Genomic DNA, 26401 nt, shown 5'->3' on the forward strand with positions numbered 1-26401 from the left:
AAAGCTACGTGTAGCGGGAAAATCTAGCATGCTGTCATTTGTGTCGCTGCGGACTGAGCCAAATGTACACATTGTGATCAAAACAAAACAAAAACTCCCCTTATATATAATTTACTTACAGTTCTGAAGACTCAGGGGTGCTGGCTGGTTTTGCCTCAGGGGTGCTGGCTGGCTTAGCCTCAGAGGTGCTGACAGGCTTGGCCTCAGGGGTGCTGACAGGCTTGGCCGAGCAGAAGGAGTGTGGGACTGTGAGGCCTTTTTTCTCCAAGCTGCTCCGGATCAGTGCTCTAGGCAGCTGGGCTCAGGGCTGAAAGTGGGCACCGCACAATAAGAAAAAAATATTTTTCATTACACCTCAGGTCAGACCACCAATCAGACCCCCAATGTTAATAAGACCCCAATAAGACCTCAGATCAGAACCCAATATGAATGACCCCCAATCAGACCTCAGATAAGAGCTCCATGCCTCATAGCAGCCCCCAGTGCCTCCCCATCAGCCCCCCAGTGCCTCTCCATCAGCCCCCCAGTGCCTCTCCATCAGCCCCTCAGTGCCTCTACATTAGCCCCTAGTGCCTCTCATCAGCCCCCAGTGCCTCTCATCAGCCCCCAGTACCTCTCATCAGCCCCCCAGTACCTCTCATCAGCCCCCAGTACCTCTCATCAGCCCCCCAGTACCTCTCATCAGCCCCCCAGTACCTCTCATCAGCCCCCCAGTACCTCTCATCAGCCCCCCAGTGCCTCTATATCAGCCCCCAGCAGATCTCATCAGCCCCCAGTGCCTCTATATTAGCCCCCCAGTGCCTCTCATCAGTCCCCAGTACCTCTCATCAGCCCCCCAGTGCCTCTATATCAGCCCCCAGCAGATCTCATCAGCCCCCAGTGCCTCTATATTAGCCCCCAGTGCCTCTCATCAGTCCCCAGTACCTCTCATCAGCCCCCCAGTGCCTCTATATCAGCCCCCAGCAGATCTCATCAGCCCCCAGTGCCTCTACATTAGCCCCCAGCAGATCTCATCAGCCCCCAGTACCTCTCATCAGCCCCCCAGTGCCTCTATATCAGCCCCCAGCAGATCTCATCAGCCCCAGTGCCTCTAATCTGCCCCTAGTGCCTCTAATCAGCCCCCAGTGCCTCTAATCAGCCTCCAGTGCCTCTAATCAGCCTCCAGTGCCTCTAATCAGCCTCCAGTGCCTCTAATCTGCCCCTAGTGTCTCTAATCTGCCCCTAGTGTCTCTAATCATCCCCCAGTGCCTCTAATCTGCCCCTAGTGCTTCTAATCAGCCCCCAGTCCTCTATATCAGCCCCCAGAGCCTCTCCATTAGCCGCCCAGTGCCTCTTACCAGCCCTCAGGGCCCCATTCACTAGCGCCCAGTGCTGCCCCATCCACCAGCCCCGAGTGCCCCCTCCACCAGCCTCCAGTCAGTGCCTCTCTATTCAGCCTATAGTATAAAATATACACTTACCTCTCCTGCTCCTGGACGCAGACGCTCCTCTTCTACTGCTGTAGGCTGCGCACGGAGTGACGTCACAGAGCGACTCACTGGGCTCCTGTGCGCAGCCCTCACAGCCGAGGACCAGGAAGGCAGCGGTGAGTACAAAGCCTTCACCGCTTCCTCCTGGTCCTTTTGCCCTGAAAGGGAACGGCGTTCCTGCCATGAAAAAAGTGCAGGAACGTCGTTCCCACGCATTCCCCCTCGACTCGACCCCTGATAATCATACAATAACATGACAATAAGTATGTTATTATTGGTGCTACCAAAGGCAAATTTGCACATCCTATAACTGGGGTCAATTTGCACTATATACAATAGTTGGGATTGTAGAAATTTAGAGGTTGGTTGGAAAATGGCATCTTGAGGTAGCTTACTGAATAGTTCCTAGACTGAAGGCAGGTGTAGAAAAATGGTATGTATCATGTATATACTGTACTATCAAAATGTCCTAAGATGTTCAAGGTGACCCTATGCTTCTGAAGCCAATGGAAATGTTTGACAATGAACAAGATGGAGGCTGACTAAGCAGAGGGTACTGGATTAAAGTGGTTTGACAACCTAGACTAGACTATATCTTATCTAAGAATTTCTGCTGTATTTTATAACCTGGCCTGTTATACTGTATATCATTTAAACAACTTCTCCCAGATTATCTGTCAGAATACTAGTACTATATAGAAACCTGCATCCTACCATCCCATTACACTAACTCAAGTAGGCATCCATTCTTCTTTATATATTGAATGCTGCCACATCTTTTGCTTTGGACTAGATCTGCACAGATATAAGAACTGTCAAACTTACATGCAAACTGAAGATAGTCAACAGAGTATTTATGAAATTGTAACTGATTTTCACTCTGTTGATCCCTGGTGGTCAACCAATATTATACAGGCCTCAACTTCACACCACATTCAGTCTAGGGAGGTTGAAGTCATACATGTGTGTACCCCTTTTGTTAAAAAGTTGTATTTATGGTTGACATTTCCTCCACACATTTTATTTAGCTAAAAACAGGTTGTGACTCATCGGTATAAAAAATAACCTAAACCAGATCTTCTGAGATATAGTAAGGAAAAAGATAATAGGGGGATAAAAACAAAACAAAAAACCTTACCATTTCAATGTCCTGCCGCTCCTGCACCACCAATCTAGGCCCTGCTGGACTTGCTGCAGTCACATACCATCCATTGTTCATGTGACCACTGCAGCCAATCACTGGCCTCAGCAGTCATGTGACCACTGACATCATTGACTGGTTGCAGTGGTCAGGTGAATGATGAACAGAAGGAGACTGGAATGGCAGCACAGTCTTTTTCTTTATCTTATACAGCCTCCTGCTCTGTGCCCATTTAAAAATCTTGGAAACCCACTTTAATAGTTGGGCAGAGGCCTCATCTTACAGGAGGTTGATCATTACCCTAGGGAAGGAAGCTGTGCCATATAAATTTGCCTTCTCCTGGGGACAGCACCTCAGGCAGGTAAGAGCTGCATGTAGACCCAAGATCACCATTTGGACATCATTGATCTAGATTCATTATATTAGGTCATGATTACTTTAGATGTCACTTTTTAATGTTATAGCACCTAGTGAAATTTTGCTAACCGAACCAGGTTATTCATGATCAGCATGCCAATGATTTTCTAGCCCTGCTGTATATCTCTTTCTGTTGATCATAATCCATCATTAAAGAGCCGCTAACATGCTGGGCTGAAAACATATTTTTGACTCGTAACATTCTTTTTTTTATTAATTTATGTTATTTATCATTGTTTAACTTAGTTTTCTATTTTTTTTTACTTTTTTTAATATGTTGCTTTATATGAACTGTGTTCAATTCAATAAAAGTAATAATAAACCATCTTGTACTGGAAAGTCATTTAACACGTAAGCAAGTGCGCGAGTCATCTAGTTAATTACTGTTTTGATGTTCAGGAAGTTTCCAAAGACCACTCATTCATGTACAGTACTAGTACATGTTCTGTAAGTAATCGCTGGTGAGTGATATCTGTACACTCCCAACCACCTAGCACTTCCTACAGTAAGAGAACATCCTATAAACTCCCTTTGATATCAGCAAGGCATTGCTGGCAGAAAGTCTGTACAATGTTGTGGAGCACGTAACGGACAGCAAAGCAGATAGGGAATATTAATGACGTTGCAGTACTACTGGCATTCTTTCCTTTGTAAAGAAACTATATTTCATATCAGTCATGAATACTTCCTGAGCCTTGAAATTGCTCTCGCCGGGTCCTAAGAAGTCAAAGGATGACTCTCATATACAATTATGGGTGATAAATGAAGAACAATTCCCTTTTATTTGGTTATCATGGCTAGGAGGACATCCAAAATCACAAGTGAATTGCTGAACTACTGCTGATATTAATATCTGGACTGTAGCATAGTGTCCAACAACACTCATACACTGCTTCAATTTACCTACACCCATTTTTTGGTCTCAAGCTTTGAGCCAATCAGATGTCTTCCCCCTGCTGCTCCCTCTCCCCTCTCACTGTGGTAGAGAGACTGCAGCTTCATCTCCCCCCTCCTCCTAGTCTATTTTTAATACTAGTGATAGTTTGGTGACTGAGGAGAGGTCTGAACAAAATAAAAGGGTTATCAAGTTTAAAAAAAAAAAAGACAAAAGTGATGCAAATGTTATATAAAAAAAAAAATCTGTGCTGGATTGATGGGGGATTGAAAATAAGTGGCATGTGTTCCTCACCGACTTGGAAGGTGAGAAAGATGATAAATTCCCCTAATAAGATACAGTATGATACAAAGTTCCATATATTCACACGTCTTACAACCTGTGATTAGCTTAGCAATCTTTTCCTGCTTTTCTAGAGGAACCAAGATGGAGTCTTATGGTTGCATGGGGTCAAAATTTGAACCAAGTATGGCAGCTTCAGATAAGTTAAAAACGTATTTACAGAATTCATTGAACGATTAGCATTATGGGACATATTAGGTTAATAAACAAAATGTGCAACATACACCAAATAAATACATCAAGGGGAGAAAAACAGAACTGGATCGCACATCCACAATGCTATGCTTTGATCTAATTAAACTCACTTCTCAGCGCAATATTAAATGCACAACCCCCTTTACTGCATGCTGTACAAGAGGCATTAGCATACATTTTGATCAAAAGGCATAAGCCTACTCAAGTCACCACATCAAGGTTGCCTCCAAGAGTGGGACCTACTCTGACAAATAGGCGCAGCACAGTGCGGTGACAAAGGACATGTTGTGTTAGACAACTGTTCAGATGGTGCAGTACTGTGTGGTGGCCTTTGTTTTTGTGGCGCTGTGCTGGTGGGTCGGTGGGACCCAGTGCCGTAGGTGGCATTGTCAGATAGCAGGGTTGCTGTTTGACTCCTGGATCCTGCCGCCTACTAGGGCAGTGCCATGTTGCCGCCGCACGGTACTGCGCCTATTTGTCAGAGTAAGTCCCACTCTAAGAGGGAACCTTGACGTGGTGAGTGGGCTTATGCCTTTTGATCAAAATGTACACTAATGCCTCTTGTACAGCATGCAGTATAGGGGGCTGTACACTTAATATTGCGCTGAGTGAGTTTAATTAGATCTAAGCATAGCATTGTGGATGTGCGATCCAGTTCTGTTTTTTCCCCCTTGATATATGCAATTTGAATCTTTCTTCTTTATTACTGGTATCAGCACTCCTCCCATTTGGCACAGGTTGTTTTAATTCAGCAGAAGTCTGCATATAAGTGGTAATTGATCTGTAGTTTCTGATAACAAGGGACATGTTGTGTTAGACAACTGTTCAGATGGTGCAGTACTGTGTGGTGGCCTTTGTTTTTGTGGCACTGTGCTGGTGGGTCGGTGGGACCCAGTGCCGTAGGTGGCATTGTCAGATAGCAGGGTTGCTGTTTGACTCCTGGGTCCTGCCGCCTACTAGGGCAGTGCCATGTTGCCGCCGCACTGTGCTGCGCCTATTTGTCAGAGTAAGTCCCACTCTAAGAGGCAACCTTGACGTGGTGAGTGGGCTTATGCCTTTTGGTCAAAATGTACACTAATGCCTCTTGTACAGCATGCAGTATAGGGGGCTGTACACTTAATATTGCGCTGAGAAGTGAGTTTAATTAGATCTAAGCATAGCATTGTGGATGTTTGATCCAGTTCTGTTTTTCTCCCCTTGATATATACACCAAATAAATAGTTTAATACATTTGAGGATGTTATTTAATGGGTTATCCAGAATTTTAAAATAAAAGCTCTTCTTATTTCCCAAATACAGCGCCACTCCTGTCCATGGGTTATGATGACTTGCAATACTAGACACAACCTGTGAACAGGAGTAGTACTGCTTTCTGATCCGGCTGGGCAACCTTTTAAATATGTTACATATTGTACATTCAGGATTCCTGCCATGTGTATGGCCCATCAGCTACTCCACAGTGATTTAGATTGCACATATTCTACTTTCAGCAACCCCTTGCAGGCATCTACAATTCTATAATCTTCAGCTCCTTCAATGTATTGAATGAAGTTTTTGGATGTTGGATGGTTTGTGTTGTTAGCTACTATTAAAGTCCCAGGGTACAGAATTCCAGACTCTGTCAAAGCCAGCAAGCCTTCTACATACTGGTCACATTCATAGTCCATCAACACAAAATCTAACTTCTTCACACCAAACTGGCTTTTCAGAACATGAATGGCATCTACTGGGTGTTGGCACAACAGTTTAAACTAGAAGAAAGGAGAAGAAAACAGTTGACAAAACAAAATTCTCTGGTAAGTGTGAAATGTCACTTAGAATAGAAATTTGCAAGGGGTTTGGAAAAATTAGTGCGCCGCTAGTTTGACATAATGCAGTTCCCAATACAACAGTATGCTTGGCTTCAAACAGGAGCTTAAAGGGGTTCTCGGGTCATTTCAGCTAATCCGTAGTTAGTACTAACCTGTGGGAGGAAGATCTTTTAGATAGTACTTAGATGTCTCTCACTACGCGGATGCAGCTGTCTCTTTCGCCCAGGTCCCAAACTGGTGTGGTCGCTTCTTTTCCTGTTCAGCTGCATTGTAGTATATGCAGCCAAACAGGAGAAGTATAGCAGCCACATCTGCTCAGGACCCGGGTGGAAGAGCCCGCAGCCTGTCCAACAAGCCTGAGCGGTGGATAGGAGTGGTAATAGCTCTGGCAATGATAATAGAACGTACAAATTAAAGTGGCAAACCTCACATTGATATGCCCTAAGGCCATGCAGTGACCGAAGGACGCACCCTCTCTTCCCTCGGGCAAATATGAAAAAAAAGGTGTGCACCACCTAACCAATAACCCAATAGGGTGCTGCACAGCCATACTAAACAGTAGTACCAGTAAAGATATGATGAAGCCAGAGTAGCTGGCAATACGCATGGGGTTTCTCTTCCCATCCCCTTTCTGGGCTACTGGGGTTCCATATTTCTTTTGTATTGTACATTATCTATTCATGCATTATCCTTTGCTGTATTCACATTGATTGTGATATTATTGACCCTGTGGTTTTTCAGCTATTTATTTATCTCTGATAATGAGGGAGACCACCAGCATGATTAATGCGATTCTTGCTGTTTTAAGTGTTTTTATGTGATTGTTTTATATGGGATAGGATTATTATTTAATAAGGATCTTTTTTTATTTTTTTATACATCTTTCCTCTTAACTGGTAACTTTCTTCCCTCGGGGCACACCCTCATGTTGGGATTCCTGCCTGGTGGTAATTTGGGTGCCCAGGAAGGTCATCAATATCAGATCTGCGAGAGTCCGACACCTGGGACCCCAACCGATCAGCTGTTAGAAGAGGATAGGTGCTCTGTGAGTGCCGCAGCCTCTTCCTAGGCCAGTGACATCACCATACATTGGTTATGTGACCTAGTTTCAGCTCAGCCCCATTCAAGTCAATGAGGCCGAGCTGCAATACCAAGCACAGCTGCTGTACAATGCATGGTGCTGTGCTTGAAAAACTGCCATGAGCCCACTGCCAGAGCTCTGGTGAGCGAAGTGGCTCCCTGAAACAGCTGATCAGGGGGGGTTTCCGGGACACGCACCCCCGCCGATATGATAATGATGACCTATTCTGAGCAGAAGTCATCATTATCCTTTCCAGGATAACCCCTTTAAGTGCTTTGGTAGGGTGTAAGGCAGTATCAAGAGACAATTCCAAGTAAATTACGGTGCAGTTCTTCCCCAATAGCAATGTATGGATAGCCGCAGTGATGGGGGTTGTGGTACTCCTTCTCTCTGTCTTTCTAAAGTCTCTCTGCAGAACCTTAAGCACGCAGTTGAGGCCCTTAGTAGATGTTTCTGCAATTTCCAGGCTCAGGGGTACAGAATTGAGACTAGATTGCGACTAGAAAAGTCACAAATGAATCAAGTGGATCTGTGACTTTTTCATGCCGAAAAGAGGCATAAAGGGAATGATACATTTCCCCATAGTTCATAGCTATTGAAATTGGAACGCAATCTACACATTACAAGTGCATTCACATGGGACGTACCTTGTGGTGGAAAAATCCAAAGTGGAAAACTGTGGCAAATTCAAGGCAAAGGATTTATTGCAAAGGGTGGAATACACACTGGAAATCCGCAGCATAAATTTACACGCCCCAAATGCTGTAGACTTTATTCATTGTGTGGATGAGATTTCTTTAAATCACACCAACTTTGATGGCCCTGTACAATAGGTTCTGTGTGCCCTATTTGAATAGTCAAGCATGTGCAGTACTAACAGTACTAACTTTGGGACTGCTGAAGATAGCTAAGAAACACTCGGCTATCTGCAGCAGTCCCATAGACTTTGAAAAGTGCAACAGTGCACATAGCTGACCACGGCTCTATCCAAATGGTGGATATGAGACCTCCATTCCTGTGATTTGTAGGGGTTTCAATTCTGGAACAATCCCCTTTCTGGGTTTTACCAACTTTTTGTATAGTGGTGACCTATCACTATCATGAGTATCTGATGGGGAAGGGGGGGGGGGGGTTGTCAAACACTCAGAAACGCTGCCGATCAGCTATTGAGAGGGACTTCACAGCTTAACCTAGGCCAGTGATGTCATGTTCATTGGTCACATGGCTTAGGTGCAGCTCAGTCCTAAGGATAGTTTATAAAAAAGTAGGAAAACCTCTTTAGGTAAAATGGGACAACAGATTTTGTTTTTACCTGATTATGTTTGAAACCAGCGACTAGAATCATCTCCTCGGCTGATTCTGCCATGCTATCCTCTCGTTCCACTGCATACAACATCCCATCTGAGGGCAGAAATTGTAGGAGACGTATAGGGGAATATCCACACTGCGTGCCCAATACAAGGGTTGCTTTGGGATAACACTGTTTGGCAGCTTCCTCTAGAAAAATATCTGTAGAAATCATTGTAGTTTATAAAAAAAAAAAACAATAGAATGAGAGGGAACAATAGAAAAAATGGATTTGCCAAGGCTAGTGACTAAAATAAACATACAGTAGAAATAGAATATAATTAATTAACCAAAGTAAGCTGAATGTTGGCACAGAAATAGTCTAAAGGCTGTATTACACTGGCAGATAGTCTGCCAAATCATCGCTAATGAGTAACGCTTCTTAGTGATGATCTGGCAGTGTAATACTGCCACAGTTTACCCAATGAACAAGCAAAAGCTCGTTCATCGGTCAATCCAGATTTGTAAGCAGACGTAAAAATGTTCGCTTGCCGGCGGCACATCATGCTGTGTAATAAGCGGGCAAACAACGAGTCAGTATGGGGACAAGTGATGGTATTAGTGAAGACTGCTCCCCATACTGTGGAGGAGATCGCTGCATGTAATAGCAGTGGTCTCCTCCGCTAGCAAGCAAGTGATTGCCAGGAAGGAACGCTTCCCTCCCGACAATGTTCAGCCTCATCACTATATGTAATACTGCCCTAAGACCTTATTCACAAGTCAGTGGTTGATCAGTGATTTCCATCAGTGATTCTGAGACAAAACCAGTCCTGCAGGGGCGGACATACCGCCCGTGCAGCTGGCTGACTTACTGTGAATCTGCAGCAGTTCTGCTTAAACTCCATAGCTGAAGGACCTGTGATGAAATCCTAGTCATGTGACCTTTTCAACACTGGAAGTGGTGGTAGGACCTGTGATGAGGTCACCATCATGGGACCAGTGCAGAAAGAGGCAGCGCTCAGCAGTGAAGAACTGTGATGCCATGGAATGAATGTAAGTGCCAGAGAAATGCTGGAAGATGTGGTTCTCCCCATTATACCTCCTAACTGCTTAGTGGGAGGGAAATATGTTAGAGGGGCTGAAGGGAGGTGAGGGGTGTGAGCTACATGGGACTGAGATGTTTTTTTTTTTTTACATGGGAGATGGGACTGTATGTTAGGCTTCATGCACACGGCCGCTGTGCGGCTGTTCCGTGGATTGGGGCCGTGCGGCAGCCAGGACGGATCGAGACCCATTCGTACTATGAACGCTCGTTAGTGATGATATTTTCAATTCTCGCCCCGTGTATAGGGCCCTTAAGGCCTTGATCGATTTACTGCTCCTGGGACCCCTGCCTCAGTCAGCAGTTGTTGGCAAGGGAAACTAGCTGCTAGTGCTCAAGAATCTTGCAGCGCCCTCACAGGAAAGATAAAGCATTGCACGTGGCTGATCGACATACCTTCCTCTACAGTAAATAGCAGCCCCTTTATCACGTCATCTTTACTGGCATATTCTTTAAAAGCCTGTAGCACACAGTCCGGTTTTCCATGGGTGGATTCAATCAGGACATATCGACGTAGAGCCTGCTGTATCTTCACATCCACACTCCGATGTGTGTCTGATGGTTGGAAGTGATATCTGTATAGTGCCCAGGCCGCACCAGCCACTAATGGCACCAGTACCCCAGTGACTAGGACAGAGTAATGTGAGGCCATAAAAGCTTGACAACTGAAATATTTCAAAGAAATTATTTTACATTTCTATTGATCCCAAAAGACAAAAGAAAAATTCAAGTTCAGAAAGCATTACATTGTACATTTCCTTATAGTTAGGCCTCATGCACACGACCGTTGTTGTGTTCTGTTCCGCAAAATGGGGTTCCGTTGTTCCGTGATCCGTTTCCCTTTTTGTTTCCGTGTGTCTTCCTTTGTTTTTGGAGGATCACCAGACATGAAGGAAAGTAAAAAAAAAGTCTAAGTCAAGTTTGCCATGCAAATGATAGGAATAAAAAACGGACGCGGATGACAATCTTGTGTGCCTCCGCATTTTTTCACGGTCCCATTGACTTGAATGGGTCCGCAAACCGTTTTCCGTGAAATAAATAGGACAGGTTATACACTGCTCAAAAAAATAAAGGGAACACTTAAACAACACAATGTAACTCTAAGTCAATCACACTTCTGTGAAATCAAACTGTCCACTTAGGAAGCAACACTGAGTGACAATCAATTTCACATGCTGTTGTGAAAATGGGATAGAAAACAGGTGGAAATTATAGGCAATTAGCAAGACACCCCGAATAAAGGAGTGGTTCTGCAGGTGGTGAACACAGACCACTTCTCAGTTCCTATGCTTCCTGGCTGATGTTTTGGTCACTTTTGAATGCTGGCGGTGCTTTCACTCTAGTGGTAGCATGAGACGGAGTCTACAACCCACACAAGTGGCTCAGGTAGTGAAGCTTATCCAGGATGGCACATCAATGCGAGCTGTGGCAAGAAGGTTTGCTGTGTCTGTCAGCGTAGTGTCCAGAGCATGGAGGCGCTACCAGGAGACAGGCCAGTACATCAGGAGACGTGGAGGAGGCCGTAGGAGGGCAACAACCCAGCAGCAGGACCGCTACCTCCGCCTTTGTGCAAGGAGGAACAGGAGGAGCACTGCCAGAGCCCTGCAAAATGACATCCAGCAGGCCACAAATGTGCATGTGTCTGCTCAAACGGTCAGAAACAGACTCCATGAGGGTGATATGATGGCCCGACGTCCACAGGTGGGGGTTGTGCTTACAGCCCAACACCGTGCAGGACGTTTGGCATTTGCCAGAGAACACCAAGATTGGCAAATTCGCCACTGGCGCCCTGTGCTCTTCACAGATGAAAGCAGGTTCACACTGAGCACATGTGACAGACGTGACAGAGTCTGGAGACGCCGTGGAGAACGTTCTGCTGCCTGCAACATCCTCCAGCATGACCGGTTTGGCATTGGGTCAGTAATGGTGTGGGGTGGCATTTCTTTGGAGGGCCGCACAGCCCTCCATGTGCTCACCAGAGGTAGCCTGACTGCCATTAGGTACCGAGATGAGATCCTCAGACCCCTTGTGAGACCATATGCTGGTGCGGTTGGCCCTGGGTTCCTCCTAATGCAAGACAATGCTAGACCTCATGTGGCTGGAGTGTGTTAGCAGTTCCTGCAAGACGAAGGCATTGATGCTATGGACTGGCCCGCCCGTTCCCCAGACCTGAATCCAATTGAGCACATCTGGGACATCATGTCTCGCTCTATCCACCAATGTCACGTTGCACCACAGACTGTCCAGGAGTTGGCAGATGCTTTAGTCCAGGTCTGGGAGGAGATCCCTCAGAAGACCGTCCGCCACCTCATCAGGAGCATGCACAGGCGTTGTAGGGAGGTCATACAGGCACGTGGAGGCCACACACACTACTGAGCCTCATTTTGACTTGTTTTAAGGACATTACACCAAAGTTGGATCAGCCTGTAGTGTGTTTTTCCACTTTAATTTTGAGTGTGACTCCAAATCCAGACCTCCATGGGTTGAAAATTTGATTTCTATTTTTTTATTTTTGTCTGATTTTGTTGTCAGCACATTCAACTATGTAAAGAACAAAGTATTTCAGAAGAATATTTAATTAATTCAGATCTAGGATGTGTTATTTTTGTGTTCCCTTTATTTTTTTGAGCAGAGTATTTTTTTGACGGACTGGAACCACGGATCACGGACGCGGATGACAAACGGTGCATTAGCCGAGTTTTCAACGGACCCATTGAAAGTCAATAGGTCTGCAGAAAATCACGAAAAACGGAACGGACACGGAATAAAACAACGGTCGTGTGCATGAGGCCTTAAATAGGGATATCAGTGACAAGATGGTCACTGGTTCACCTGTGAATATATCTTGTTTGGTTCTTATGTCCGTTTTTTGTCCTCTGTGTGTCATCTGTATTCCACGTACACTTCTAGTCTGATATTAGTTTCCAGAGCAAATCTTACTAATGGTCTGTGAAAATCACTGACAGAACACGGATGCCACCTGTGCCATCACTTCAATAGGCGTGTTTGATCCGTACTATGGACCAAGGCATTGCATGTCTCCATGGTTTTACCATGGTTTATTTAGGGCTGGTTTGCATTGGCGTTATGGCATTCTGATATAGGTTCCGTTATAACAGAGTTACAATGGAATATACGGTAACAGAATTTTAGGACAGAAAGAAAATCGGAAGCCTTTAAGATGCATTCTGTTTTGGTCCGTCCTAATACATGTCTATGGGGACACATAACGGTTCCGTTATACTTGACAGGAAAAAATAGTCCCGTCGACAACCCGCCCTCACCAGTAAATAAACACATTAAAATCAATGGGTAAATGTGCTCTTCATAGAGATCACGGACCGAACACGTCCATTATCCACTGACATGCAAAAGAGGCCTAAGGCCTAACGTACCTGTAAACTGCGGATCTGCAAAATACAGATACTGGCTCTGTTCATCCTGCATGTTCTATGTATTTTTTTTCCGGAATGGACTTGTGGACATACGGATGCAGACAGCACTTGATGTTCTGTCCCAATTGAAATAAATCCACATCCAATCTGCAAAAGATGCGGATCGGATGTAGACAAAAATGTGCTTGATGCCTAAGGCCAGGAAATCCAGCAAGAAACCTTCCTGCTTCTATACATACATGAGCATTTTTACACAGGTTAATAAATGATCAGTTATTCACATTTTTCTTATTCTCCCATAATCTAGTAAATCCAAGATGTAGCTACAAGGAGAGTCTACAGTTGTCACAGGGAAGACATACATGAAGCCTGTAAACTACAACCCTTTATTTAACCTTTACAGCTCAAGTTCAGTGAAGCTGAGGAGAAAGCATTGAGTACAGTGATGGTATAAACTGCTCTGTATGTTTCAATGCACAGAAACCTGAGTATAAAGAGAAAGCCTATGTGTGTGTCAGTAGAAACTGATTAGTTGCATTCACTTGAATCTTGCTGCAAACTTACCCGGTGAATGTGTGCTCCATGGAGTAGCGTCTCAGGTAGAGGAGGAAGTGTCAGATAACCAGGAAGTGTGCTCCTCTATAGATCCCACCTGTGTAATATACACCGGAGTAAGCAGACACGGAGCAGCCTGCAGAGCTCATTACATCTACCATGCTGTTCTAGAGCAGTTCTTCTCAAACCTGTCAGCAAGGAAACCCAGGTCATGTGTAGTGAAACTGATTAAATGTCTTAGGCCTTAGTCACATTTCCGTGTCCATTTGATGTCCGTGAAGAATCCGTGTTTGGTCCGTGTGTCATCTGCACTCCTCAGACACTGCTCGGCTGAAAATTCATTTTCAGAGCATCCCCTACCAATGGTCTGTGAAACACTGACAGAACATGGATGCCGTCCATGTTGTGTCTGTGGTTTTTTATGGACCCGTAGGCTTCAACGGCTGTGTTTGGTCCACATTACTGACCAAATGAGTGCATGTCTCCATAGATGTATGAAGAAATACATTAAAATGAATGGGTACATGTAGTGTCCATGGAAAATAGGGATAGCGGGCTAACGTGAACAAAGCCTTAGGCCAGTTTCAGACGAGCTAGTTATCTACAGGAAACACGCTCCGTGTGGAAGCGTGATTTCCCATCCTCGACTCTGCTCTTGTGACAGAACAGAACCTCACAGTATTAGGCTAAGTTCACACGAACGTGTGTGATCCGTGGCCGTATTGCGGCCCGCAAATCGCGGGCCGCAATACACGGCCACAGTTCCGTGTGAATTCCGCATCACGGATGCGGACCCATTCACTTCAATGGGTCCGCAAATCCGGAATCGCGGAACGACCGCACGGGACGGGACCCCTCGGAAGCACTACGGTGTGCCTCCGTGGGGTTACATCCCGTACTTCCGTTCCGCAAAAAGATAGAACAAGTCCTATCTTTTAGCGGAACTGGCGGATCGCGGACCCATTAAAGTTAATGGGTCCGCGATCCGATGCGGCTGACCTACGGCCGGCGATCGTGCATTGCGGCCCGCTATTTGTGGGCCACAGCACAGTCACGGGTCACACACGTTCGTGTGAACTCGGCCTTATAATGATTTATAATGATGTGTGTCCCTGTCAGACCTCAGATCTACTGAATTGTACTGACAGCATTATGTTAGTATAATTCATTACAGATGATGGCAGGCAGGGACACACAGCATTATAAAGAATGTTAATGCCGTGAGATCCAGTTATAAGAGCTGGACGTCGAGGATGAGAAATCAAACTCCCACATGGAGCAGGTTTCCAGGAGACATCTCGCTCATCTGAAACGGACCGTAGCATAAGGGCTCATTCACACGACTGCAAATTGTGGATCCACAAAACACAGATACCAGCCGTGTGCATTCCACATTTTATGCATCGGAACATTCTTCTCTATGATAGATATGCCTATACTTGTCCACAAATTCGGGCAAGAATAGGACATGTTCTATCTTTTTTCCGGGGTCACGGAATGGAAGTCTTTTGCGGCCCCATTGAAATGAATGGGTCCACATCCGATCTTCAAAAATGCAGAAAAATACAGTCGTGTGAATAGGCCCTTAGGGTGAGACCCCAGGTGCTGATGGATGCATTTGGCCAAGTCACGTCTACCTGTGACTGCTAAAGACTGCACAATTTCTCTGTGAAATGGGCCACCAGCAGCTCTGTGTGTTTTTGCAGTTGGCATGGAGGTTCGACTGCGTGTTGTTCTGTAGTGTTTTTCCACTGGGATTTTTGAAAAATTGATTTTCAAAAACTTTTTGGCCTTTCAGGCTCACAAAGAGATGGACCGTTACCGAGCCAAACCATGACAAATATATACACTAAGCAAATACCTTTTTTATATTGGTATGTATCAGGTTTTTACTGCAGATCACCATGCTACATCATCAGGCTCTGCCTCAGAGTCCAAACACACAGTGAGGGGTTGGCCTTTCATGAAAAGGGGTAATGGCTTATAATAAAAAGATGTGGTCTGAGAAAAAGAGCATGTCAATGCCCCCAATATATTGTCTGCACTCTCAGACCTCCCATATGCAAGTACAGAGAACTTTGTGTTCCTTTTGGACTGGATTGGGAAACAAGTGCTATGGTTAATTTTAAACAGAGACACACTACACCAGTAAATGATGATAAAAGGGTTTTCTAGATGTACTTTGAGCAGAGGTCATTGTGCAGGGAGGGGTTTAGATAAGCTGCATCTATCACTTATTGTCAATGGTGGATCCTATGTTATGTATACATAGGTTGGAATTGATGGACTTTTGTCTTTTTCCAACCTTAACAACTATGTAACTATGTAACTATACAGAGGTGTTACTTGTCGTAGTAATCCAGCCTGTAATAAGAATGAGATGACTGCTGAATAGTGATCTGTACGAAACAAGAATTTTTAGCATATAATGAGATTAGGATTTTCAGATTTTTTTTTAATACAGATAGTGACACTGAAAATGAAAAATAACATCATCAAAAGTTTTACATGAAAACTTGTAGATTGTGCAGTGTCAGGATATTGATGACCTATCTTCAGAATAGTTTGCAAATAAAGACCGGCACTTGCTGAGTGCCGGTCTTTATTTGCAAATTATCTACTGGGATCCCTGCCCGCAGACACGTGCACCGCGACATCCCTTGAGCAGTGCCGACCTTCTTTGGAACCTATCTTCAGGATAGATCATCAATATAAGTTTTGATTCCCAGCACCCCTGCTGATCAGTTGTTTAAAGGGGTTGCAGCACTTGTGTGAGTGCTGCGTCATCTTCAGTGTTTACCTGCATGCTGTCTAGATCAGGGATCAGCAATCTTCGGCACTCCAGCTGCTGTGAAACTACCAGCATGCACATTTACTTGGCTGTTCTTGTCACTCCCATAAAAACGAAGGGAGGGTACTGGGAGTTGTAGTTTCTAAACAACTAGAGTGCTGGAGGTTGCTGGTCCCTGGTCTAGATTATAGCGGTTGAGCAATGTAATTACAACTTCTTTTCCCATTCAAGTGAGGCTACTTTCACACGAGCGTTCGGGTGTCCGCTCGTGCGCTCCGTTTGAAGGGGCTCACGAGCGGCCCCGAACGCATCCGTCTGGCCCTAATGCATTCTCAGTGGAGGCGGATCCACTGAGAATGCATCCGCCTGCCAGCGCTCAGCCTCCGCTCCGCTCAGTGAGCGGACACCTGAACGCTGCTCGGGTGTCCGCCTGGCCGTGCGGAGGCGAGCGGATCCGTCCAGACTTATAATGGAAGTCAATGGGGACGGATCCGCTTGAAGATGACACCATATGGCTCAATCTTCAAGCGGATCCGTTCCCCATTGACTTTCAATGTAAAGTCTGAACGGATCCGCTCAGGCTACTTTCTGACTTAGAAAATTTTCTAAATTTTAATGCAGACGGATCCGTTCTGAACGGATGCAAACGTCTGCATTATCGGAGCGGATCCGTCTGATGAAACATCAGACGGATCCGCTCCGAACGCTAGTGTGAAAGTAGCCTGAATGGGAGATAAAATTGTAATTAAGAGTTTGCCCAGTCTCAGGATATTGAGGACCTATCTATCAGATCGGCACTTGTGCAAGCGCTGCATCCTCTTCAGTGTTTACCAGCACACCGTCTAGCTTCTAGCGGCAGTGCAAAAGGCTACTTTCACACTAGCGTTCGGAGCGGATCCGTCTGATGTTTCATCAGACGGATCCGCTCCGATAATGCAGACGTTTGCATCCGTTCAGAACGGATCCGTCTGCATTATTACTTAGAAAATTTTCTAAGTGTGAAAGTAGCCTGAGCGGATCCGTTCAGACTTTACATTGAAAGTCAATGGGGAACGGATCCGCTTGAAGATTGAGCCATATAGTGTCATCTTCAAGCGGATCTGTCCCCATTGACTTCCATTATAAGTCTGGACGGATCCGCTCGCCTCCGCACGGCCAGGCGGACACCCGAACACTGCAAGCAGCGTTCAGGTGTCCGCTCACTGAGCGGAGCGGAGGCTGAGCGCTGGGAGGCGGATGCATTCTCAGTGGATCCGCATCCACTCAGAATGCATTAGGGCCGGACGGCTGCGTTCAGGACCGCTCGTGAGCCCCTTCAAACGGAGCGCACGAGCGGACACCCGAACGCTAGTGTGAAAGTAGCCTAAGCAATAGGTCATTTTCTGAAGACACATTCCCTTTAATTTATACAAAAAAAAGTTTTTTTGTTGATTTTTTTGCCTGTTATTTTTTTATTCTTCTTTATTCTAGATTATCCATGCTGTCCCTTTATCGGAATTTAAGGAATGCAATGTAAAAAAAATATTTACATCTAGGAAGGCTAAAGATAGGAAGAGATAGGAAGACATTCCAAGAGCACAATATTTAGGTTTGCACAATTGGTTTCTAACAATGGTTGATACTGTAAATAACAAAAACATTAAACCTGTTCAAGCACATGAATGAGCAGTACTCGTAAGACAAACAAGACCAGAAAGGGAAGAGGTAATGAGCACTGGCTTCCTGTTGGTTTGTGTCTTGGGGTTCACGGCTATCGGAAGAGCGTAGGATGAAACATCCGGAGTGAGCTTCCAAACAAGCAGTAGAATGGGTTGACGTCTTGTGACATATACTGAAGGAATGCTTAGTTTCCTTATTCTTCTAAACAGAACTTATTGGAGGGTCTGCAGAAATATTAAATATGTGTGTGTTACAGGGGAGCTAATAAAGGGGAGTAGGGGCCAGCATTATTTGACATGAGTGGAGATTGGCAACAAAGAAGAGTCTCTGTCTCAGGGGCCAAGCCATTCTGTGCATTACATACATGGCCTATTACATACAGGGCACACAGTAATGCTTTGTTTCCCCAGATTACAGCTGATCCTTGGTGGTCCATGAGACCAGCTTCTTGTTGGTGGACCCTTCTAACCAAAAAAGATTTTCTAGAGAGATTGCTTTTAATGCCATTCTTTCAAAATAGACAACTAGCAACAAAAGACGAGATCTGTCTTAACGCTTTCAGATGGTTGTTTTATTGAAATAATATCTGTTCATACCCTGCTAGGCAATATAGAGATCCCCCTCTCAGTAACCCTCTCTATGAACCCTGGTGGAAAGTCCTTGTGTCGTCCTTGTATTATTACATGAAACAGCCGATCACCCTTTGGACTGCATATTGAAAAAGGTTGTCTTTAAGAAGACAATTGTCACATCTAATATATAAAGCTGAGTGCATGTATGTGTGTATGTCCGCTAAAGGAATCCGTACCGTCGCATTTACAATCACGGAATTTGGCACACAGGTACATCAGGTTTTAGACCAGGTCTCAGCACTCTAGGACGTACCGTTCCTGAGATACAGTTAGGTCCATATATATTTAGACACAGACACAAATTTTGTTTTTACTACCTGTTTACTAAAACATATTCAAGTTATAGTTATATAATGGGCATGGACATAAAGTCCAGACTTTTAGCTTTCATTTGAGGGTATCCACATTAAAATTGGATAAAGGGTTTAGGAGTTTCAGCTCCTTTAAATGTGGCACCCTGTTTTTAAAGGGACCAAAAGTAATTGGACAATTGACTCAAAGGCTGTTTCATGGGCAGGTGTGGGCAATTACTTCATTATTTCATTCTCAATTAAGCACATAAAAGGCCCGGAGTTGATTTCAGGTGTGGTGCTTGCATTTAGAAGATTTTGCTGAGAAGTAAACATGAGGTCAAAGGAGCTCTCCATGCAGGTGAAACAAGCCATCCTTCATCTGCGAAAACTGAAAAAAAACATCCTAGGAATTGTTACACTATTAGGAGTGGCAAACTCTACTGTTTGGTACATCCTGAGAGAGAAGAAAGCACTGGTGACCTCAACAATGCAAAAAGACCTGGACGCCCACGGAAGACAACAGTGGTGGATGATTGCAGAATAATTACCATGGTGAAGAGAAACCTCTTCACAACAGCCAACCAAGTGAACAACACTCTCCAGGATATAGGCGTATCAATATCCAAATATACCATAAAGAGAAGACTGCATGAAAGTAAATACAGAGGGTTCACTGCACGGTGCAAGCCACTCATAAGTGGAATATTCTTGAATGGCCAAGTCAGTCACCTGATCTGAACCCAATAGAGCATGCATTTCACTTGTTAAAGACTAAACTTCAGACAGAAAGGCCCACAAACAAACAGCAACTGAAAACCGCTGCAGTAAAGGCCTGGCCGAGCATTAAAAAGGAGGAAACACAGCATCTGGTGATGTCCATGAGTTCAAGACTTCAGGCAGTCATTGCCAACAAAGGGTTTTCAAATTAACATTTTATTTAACATTATTTAATTCGTCCAATTACTTTTGAACCCCTGAAATGAAGGGATTGAGTTTAAAAATGCTTTAGTTCCTCACATTTTTATACAATCATTTTGTTCAACTCACTGAATGAAAGCCGAAAGTCTGAACTTCAACAGCATCTGAATTATTTTGTTAAAAATCCATTGTGGTAATGTACAGAACAAAAATGAGAAAAATGTGGTCCCTGTCCAAAAAAATATGGACCTAACTGTATTCCCAAAAAATGCATTAGCCAATAGAAGCTTGCAGACCCTTAGTCTCCACATACACACAGTTTTACACCAGGTTTCCATAACAACCCAGCCATTTTAGTTCACTGCTGTAGGTCAGCTTTAAAGGGGCAGGGCGCTGTGGATGATACTGTTAAGGGAGAGGAGTGCTGTGGAGTTAAGGGGGCAGGCTGCTGTGGAGGTCACAGTTAACGGGACGGTCCGCTAAGGAGGTCAGTGTTAAGAAGCAGATTGCTGTAGAGACCACTGTAAAAGGATTTCTGTCAGCAGGAAAATGGTTATTAACCTGGCTGACATTAGTGATGTACTAATGTCAGCTGAACATAACTATATTAGTGCCATCTCACTGCGTGCCGCCGTTATTAAGAAAGAATAACTTTTATAATATTCAAAAAAGCCTCTAGGAGCAGCGGGAGGCGTTGATCCTGCTCCTAGAGGCTCCGTTCTACCACCTCTGGCTGTGCCCTGCTACACTTGATTGACAGGGCCAGGCAGCCTTGGTCTCCGCTTGCCGGCCCTGTCTCCTGTGGACAAGCATCCTTCACTTACTGCGCCGAATACTGAGCGGGACGACGCAGGCGCAGTAAGTGAAGGATGCTTGCCGGCTTCACTCACTGCGCCTGCACCGAATACTGAATAGGGTGGTGCAGGCGCAAGATTTCCACAGGAGACAGGGCTGCGAAACCAACTTTTTCTCAATAGCGACGGCACGCAGTGAGATGGCACTAATATAGTTATGTTCAGCTGAAATTAGTACATCACTAATCTCAGAGGTGCGGTGTTGTGGAAATCACTGTTAAGGAGATGGGGTACTGTGGAGGTCATTAATAAAGGGGCGGCTGCTGTGGAGGTCACGTTAAAGGGGCAGTTGCTTCGGAGGTCTCTGTTAAGGGGGCAGGGAACAGTAAAGGTCACAGTTAAGGGGACGGTCCACTATTGAGGTCAGTGTTAAGGGGCGGGGTCCTGTAGAGGTCACTGTTAAGGGGGCGGAGTATTGCGAAGATCACATTTTAAGGAAACAGAGCTCTGTGGACGTCACTGTTAAGGGGCGGGTTATTGTGGAAATCACTGTTAACGGGACGGGGTACTGTGGAGGTCACTGTTAAAGGGACAGCCGCTGTGGAGGTCACTGCTAAAGGGACAGGCGCTGTGGAGGTCTCATTTAACCTTCCCTATTTATTGTGGCTTCTCCCACCATGCTGTGCGGTTTATAGCTTCAGTCTTTTTATGGATTGCTGGTGTTTGGATCTCGGCGGAGTTCCTGTGCTTCCATAGCCATTTGAAGTTAAGTGTCTTCTTCCCCTTTTGTTTATTGTTTGGGTTTTCTTGTGTTGCTCTTTTCCCCGTCATTTGTGTTTAGGCCTGATGGAGACTCCTGTTCGTCCTACAGTTTGGAGGAACAGGTTGTCTCTTGTCCTGAGATTAGTACCAGGGTCTTACAGGGTGAGTTAGGACTTTAGGTTCCTGAGTATGAACTCACCTACCTCTAGGGTCAGTTCATACTTGCAGTCAGTCAGGACTTTGATTAGGGTTTCTCTAGGAGGTGACCTGCTCCTTTACCTAGTTTCCAGGCCATTTCCCCTCACCCCTTTCCCTCCTACATTTGGTGTGGCTTTCTGTGCTGTTCCAGCCTTTATTCTTGTATTCTAAAATTATTGTGTTTGCATTATATTATCATTTACTATGTTGTGTAACGCTGCCACCCTGTGGTTATTCTTATAATACCATTTATAGTGTGTTATGTAAATTTCCATTGCATTGCTCTCCTCCCTCTTTTGTGACATCACATCCTCTGTAAGGTCCTTCGTACTTCCTCTTTGTCGCAGACCTTCAAGCTGGTGAGAGCTATTCTTTTTGACCTCTAATATCCTATAGCATACCATCATTTGCCTGCATTTGTTTTCAAGGCAAATCAATAAATGATCAAAGCTTCACCATTGTATTCTCCTCACTGGATCATCACATGCAACTGGTGCCTATATCTGGAGATATTAGTGAGTTCAGCTATCTACCATTGCTTGTACAGGGGCTATCACTCACAACCAATCAGGGGATAATCTCAAACGTACATCTGTGGCAGAATAGTCAAAAAGAAGCTTAAATCTACAGTCTTGCATGTCTACACACAGTCTGCCAGCGAGCTTAGAGCTGTCCGCCATCTTACACGCACGTGGCTTCATAAGCACAGTGCACAAGCTGGAATACCCTCTTAAAGAGACAGTACCGCTTAAATAGGAATAACATGTCCACAAGAAGCTTAGTGGATCTCTCAGTAACTGAACATACAGAAAGTCAACCTGCTCCCAAAAGCTCAGATATGCAGGAAGCAGTGTCCATGTTAACTGAAGAACAAGCAGTACGATCTAAACGTGTTATCAAGCCAACACAAAAGATTAGAGAGAACTTTGAGACGACCAAAGAAGAGTTCAGTGACAATTTAAACGATTTATGGTAAAGAACTGAACACTATATAGCAGCTCTTTTACGATATAACAACGACCCAACAAAGTTAACCACAACGTTGAATCGCTTAACTAACTCCTATGTCCACTATCAGCGACTCTCTGCTAAGTACATCACTTTCCTGAGCGACTCTGATTTTGACGAAGCCTCAGAGGAGCTGAGTGAGAGAAAGAATCTCCTTGAAGAGAAGGATGCCCTAGTACAAGATGCTAAGAGCAAGACAGAACTCCGCATCGCACATTTACAGGAGGCGAGATCCCATCGATCAACTTCAAGTAAACATACCCTTTCATCTTCCAAAACCTCTCGTTCCGGAAGGTCAGCCTTGCATGACAAGCTTATAGAAGTCCGGGCAGAAGCAGAGGAAGCTAGCGTAAGAAGTTCCTTTGCTAAGAAGGAGGCAGAGATTACGAAGAAGAAAGCAGAAATGGAGGCTAAGAAAGCAGAAATGGAGGCTAAGATAGCAGAAATGGAGGCTGAGACAGAAGCCCAGCTAAAGATCCTCCAGACAGAAAGGGAAGAAGCAGCTACCTTAGCTAAACTAAAGGTCCTCGAGCAAGCATTAGGCCAAGGTACCGGCCCAGACTGTTTCGTTCCAGGAGAAGAGGAAGACCCAGCCGACCGCACTGCCAGGTATGTGCTAAGGCAACCATCGCCTACTCCTCCTGCTAAATCGCATGCACCAACGCCACTTCTAGCTCACCAACTGGGCGAACCTACAGAGTACCAGAAATCCTCACAGCCTAGTAATAAGGTAATATCTAGCACCAAGCGGGCTGATCATCCAGAGACTAAACCGCAGCTTAATCCTTATGCCACATCATTCCATCCTGATCAATCTCAACCTTATCTGCCAGAGCCCCTACATGCTCTAGAGACACCACAATGCAATACCGCAATATGGAATGGGAGATCAGACATGTCAGACTTTGCCAGATACATGATGCGCAGGGAGCTCATTAACATTAGTCTCTCAAGGTTTGATGACCGTGCCGAAAACTACAGGGCCTGGAAATCGACCTTTAAAGCAGTAATCGGTGACATAAACCTCACTGCCATGGAGGAACTTCACTTGCTCATCAAATGGTTAGGCCCAGAATCTGCAGAACGCATAAAGACATTAAGAGTGGTTCATGCAGGCCACTCAGAGGAAGGTCTCGCTGCAGCATGGGAGAGACTTGAACAGACCTATGGCAGTCCAGAAGCTATAGAAAGTGCCTTATTCAGGAGACTTCAAGCCTTCCCAAGGATAACTGGCAAAGACAATCGCAAACTCCAGGATCTGAGCGACCTACTAAAAGAACTTGAATTGGCAAAAATGGACCCACGTCTGCCAGGACTGAGTTACCTTGATACCGCACATGGCGTCAATCCAATAGTGTCAAAACTACCACATGGCATGCAAGAGAAATGGGCAGACCAGGGCTCCAGATACAAGAGAGAACACAATGTGTCTTTTCCCGCTTTCTCTTATTTTACCAGATTCATCAGTGACCAAGCTCAGAAGAAGAATGACCCCAGCTTTGACTTCACTGAATCCACTCTACCTGCTTCATCCTCATGTTCAAGGTATGACAAAACCACAAATAAACGTAGAGACTTAAGGGGGACAGTATCCGTTAGGAAAACAAATGTTCCACTCATTTCAACCTGCACTACTAGGAAGGAATACCCTGTCCTCAATGAAAAGGACCCTAACCGCATGTGCCCCATCCATAAAAGACCTCATCCTTTAAAGGAGTGTCGTGGGCTCAGGGCAAAGACCTTGCAAGAACGCAGAGAGATACTCAAAGAGTTTGGAGTGTGTTACAAGTGTTGTGCCTTATCTAATCATATGGCGAAAGACTGTAAGGTTATTATCAAGTGTGCAGAATGCAGCAGTGACAAGCACGTTACAGCAATGCATCCTACCTTGCCTTCAGACAACGCACCATCTCAAGCTGCGACCAATGCCATTGCACTTCATGGCGGGGAGCCACCGGCTCAAGAATTAGCTACAACTACTATTTCCTCTTCCTGTATGGCGATATGTGGCAAGGAGGCTGATTCTAAGTGCTGTGCAAAGGTGTGTTTGGTCAACGTCTACCCAGAAGGGCAATCTGAAAGAGCCATCAGAATGTTACCAATTATTGATGAACAAAGCAATAGGTCTCTGGCAAAACCTAAATTCTTTGAGATTTTCGGCATAGCAGGAGAAGCAACACCATATACCCTCAACACTTGTTCTGGTCGTGTAGAGACTTATGGCAGAAGAGCCACTGGATACCTTATCTCCTCCATAAAAGGGAACGTTCATATACCCTTGCCAACGTTAATTGAATGCGACCAAATACCAGATGAAAGAGATGAAATTCCTACTCCAGAAGCTGCATATCATCATTCCCACTTGAAACATCTAGCTAGTGAGATCCTCCCTATGGACATGAATGCTGACATCCTACTTCTGCTCGGGAGAGACATTCTGAGGGTCCACAAGGTGCGTCAACAATGCAATGGTTCTGATAATGCCCCATATGCACAGAGACTCGATTTAGGCTGGGTAATCGTGGGCGATGTATGTATAAATAAGAGCCACAAACCATCTCAAGTGAACTCCTTCAAAACCTTTGTGCTAAACAATGGTCGCACATCTCATTTTAAGCTATGTGTTCATCATTATGAGGTGAAGGAAAGGCTTTCTAACCTCTTAAAGACACCAGACATCATTCCTACCAGTTATGACAACTTAGGAAAAACTGTGTTTTGTACAACACCAGACGACGACAAACTGGCCTTGTCCATGGATGACAAAGAGTTTATTAAAATAATGGACGATGAATTCTTCAAAGATGCATCTAACCACTGGGTTGCACCTTTACCTTTCCGTGCTGTAAGAGCCAGACTCCCTGACAACCGGGAACAAGCACTCTCCAGATTCATCTCCTTGCAACGTACGTTAAAAAACAAACCAGAAATGAAAAGTCATTTTGTGGCCTTCATGGAAAAAATATTTCGCAATGATCATGCAGAGCTGGCTCCACCCTTACAAGAGCATGAAGAATGCTGGTACCTTCCATCCTTTGGGGTATATCACCCACGGAAGCCAAACCAAATAAGAGTGGTATTCGATTCAAGTGCCAAACATAACGGCGTATCTCTGAACGACGTCCTTTTCACCGGTCCGAACCTGATCAATAATCTGGTGGGAGTGCTCATGAGATTCAGAAAGGAGCCAGTAGCCATTACTGCTGACATTGAACAAATGTTCCATTGCTTTATCGTGCGGCAAGATCATAGAAACTACCTCAGGTTTCTTTGGCATAGAGACAATGACACCAGCAAAGAAATGGTTGAATGCCGCATGAAGGTGAACGTGTTTGGTAACAGTCCTTCACCTGCTGTTGCTACATATGGCTTATGTAGGGCTGCCTTAAATGGTGAGTCAGAATTTGGGGAACATGCCAGAAACTTTGTCGTGAGAGACTTCTATGTGGACGACGCACTCAAATCCTTCCCTACAGCGGAGGAGGCCATAGATCTGCTCAAAAGGACACAAGGTATGCTTTCAAAGTCTCGTCTAAGGTTACATAAGATAGCCTCTAACTGCGCTGCCGTAATGAAAGCCTTCCAGCCCAGCGATCATGCCACAGAATTCAGAGATTTGAATCTAGGGATAGACAATCCACCAGTACAGAGAAGTC

At 44.9% G+C, this 26401-nt stretch overlaps 1 protein-coding gene across 1 annotated transcript; it reads right to left on the reverse strand.

Annotated features, from left to right (window-relative positions):
* Window positions 1–5840: 5840 nt before the first annotated feature.
* LOC120986979 (transmembrane O-methyltransferase homolog) lies at window positions 5841–13797 on the reverse strand. The gene is made up of 4 exons (XM_040415659.1): window positions 13700–13797; window positions 10137–10405; window positions 8664–8860; window positions 5841–6210 (listed from the first exon to the last, which is right to left on the reverse strand). Exons 1-4 carry the CDS (start codon window positions 13717–13719, stop codon window positions 5905–5907), a joined length of 792 nt encoding a protein of 263 aa, XP_040271593.1. The 5' UTR covers window positions 13720–13797; the 3' UTR covers window positions 5841–5904.
* Window positions 13798–26401: the final 12604 nt, after the last annotated feature.

The sequence above is a fragment of the Bufo bufo genome, chromosome 1 (assembly GCF_905171765.1).
Source record: "Bufo bufo chromosome 1, aBufBuf1.1, whole genome shotgun sequence".
Taxonomy (NCBI): domain Eukaryota; kingdom Metazoa; phylum Chordata; class Amphibia; order Anura; family Bufonidae; genus Bufo; species Bufo bufo.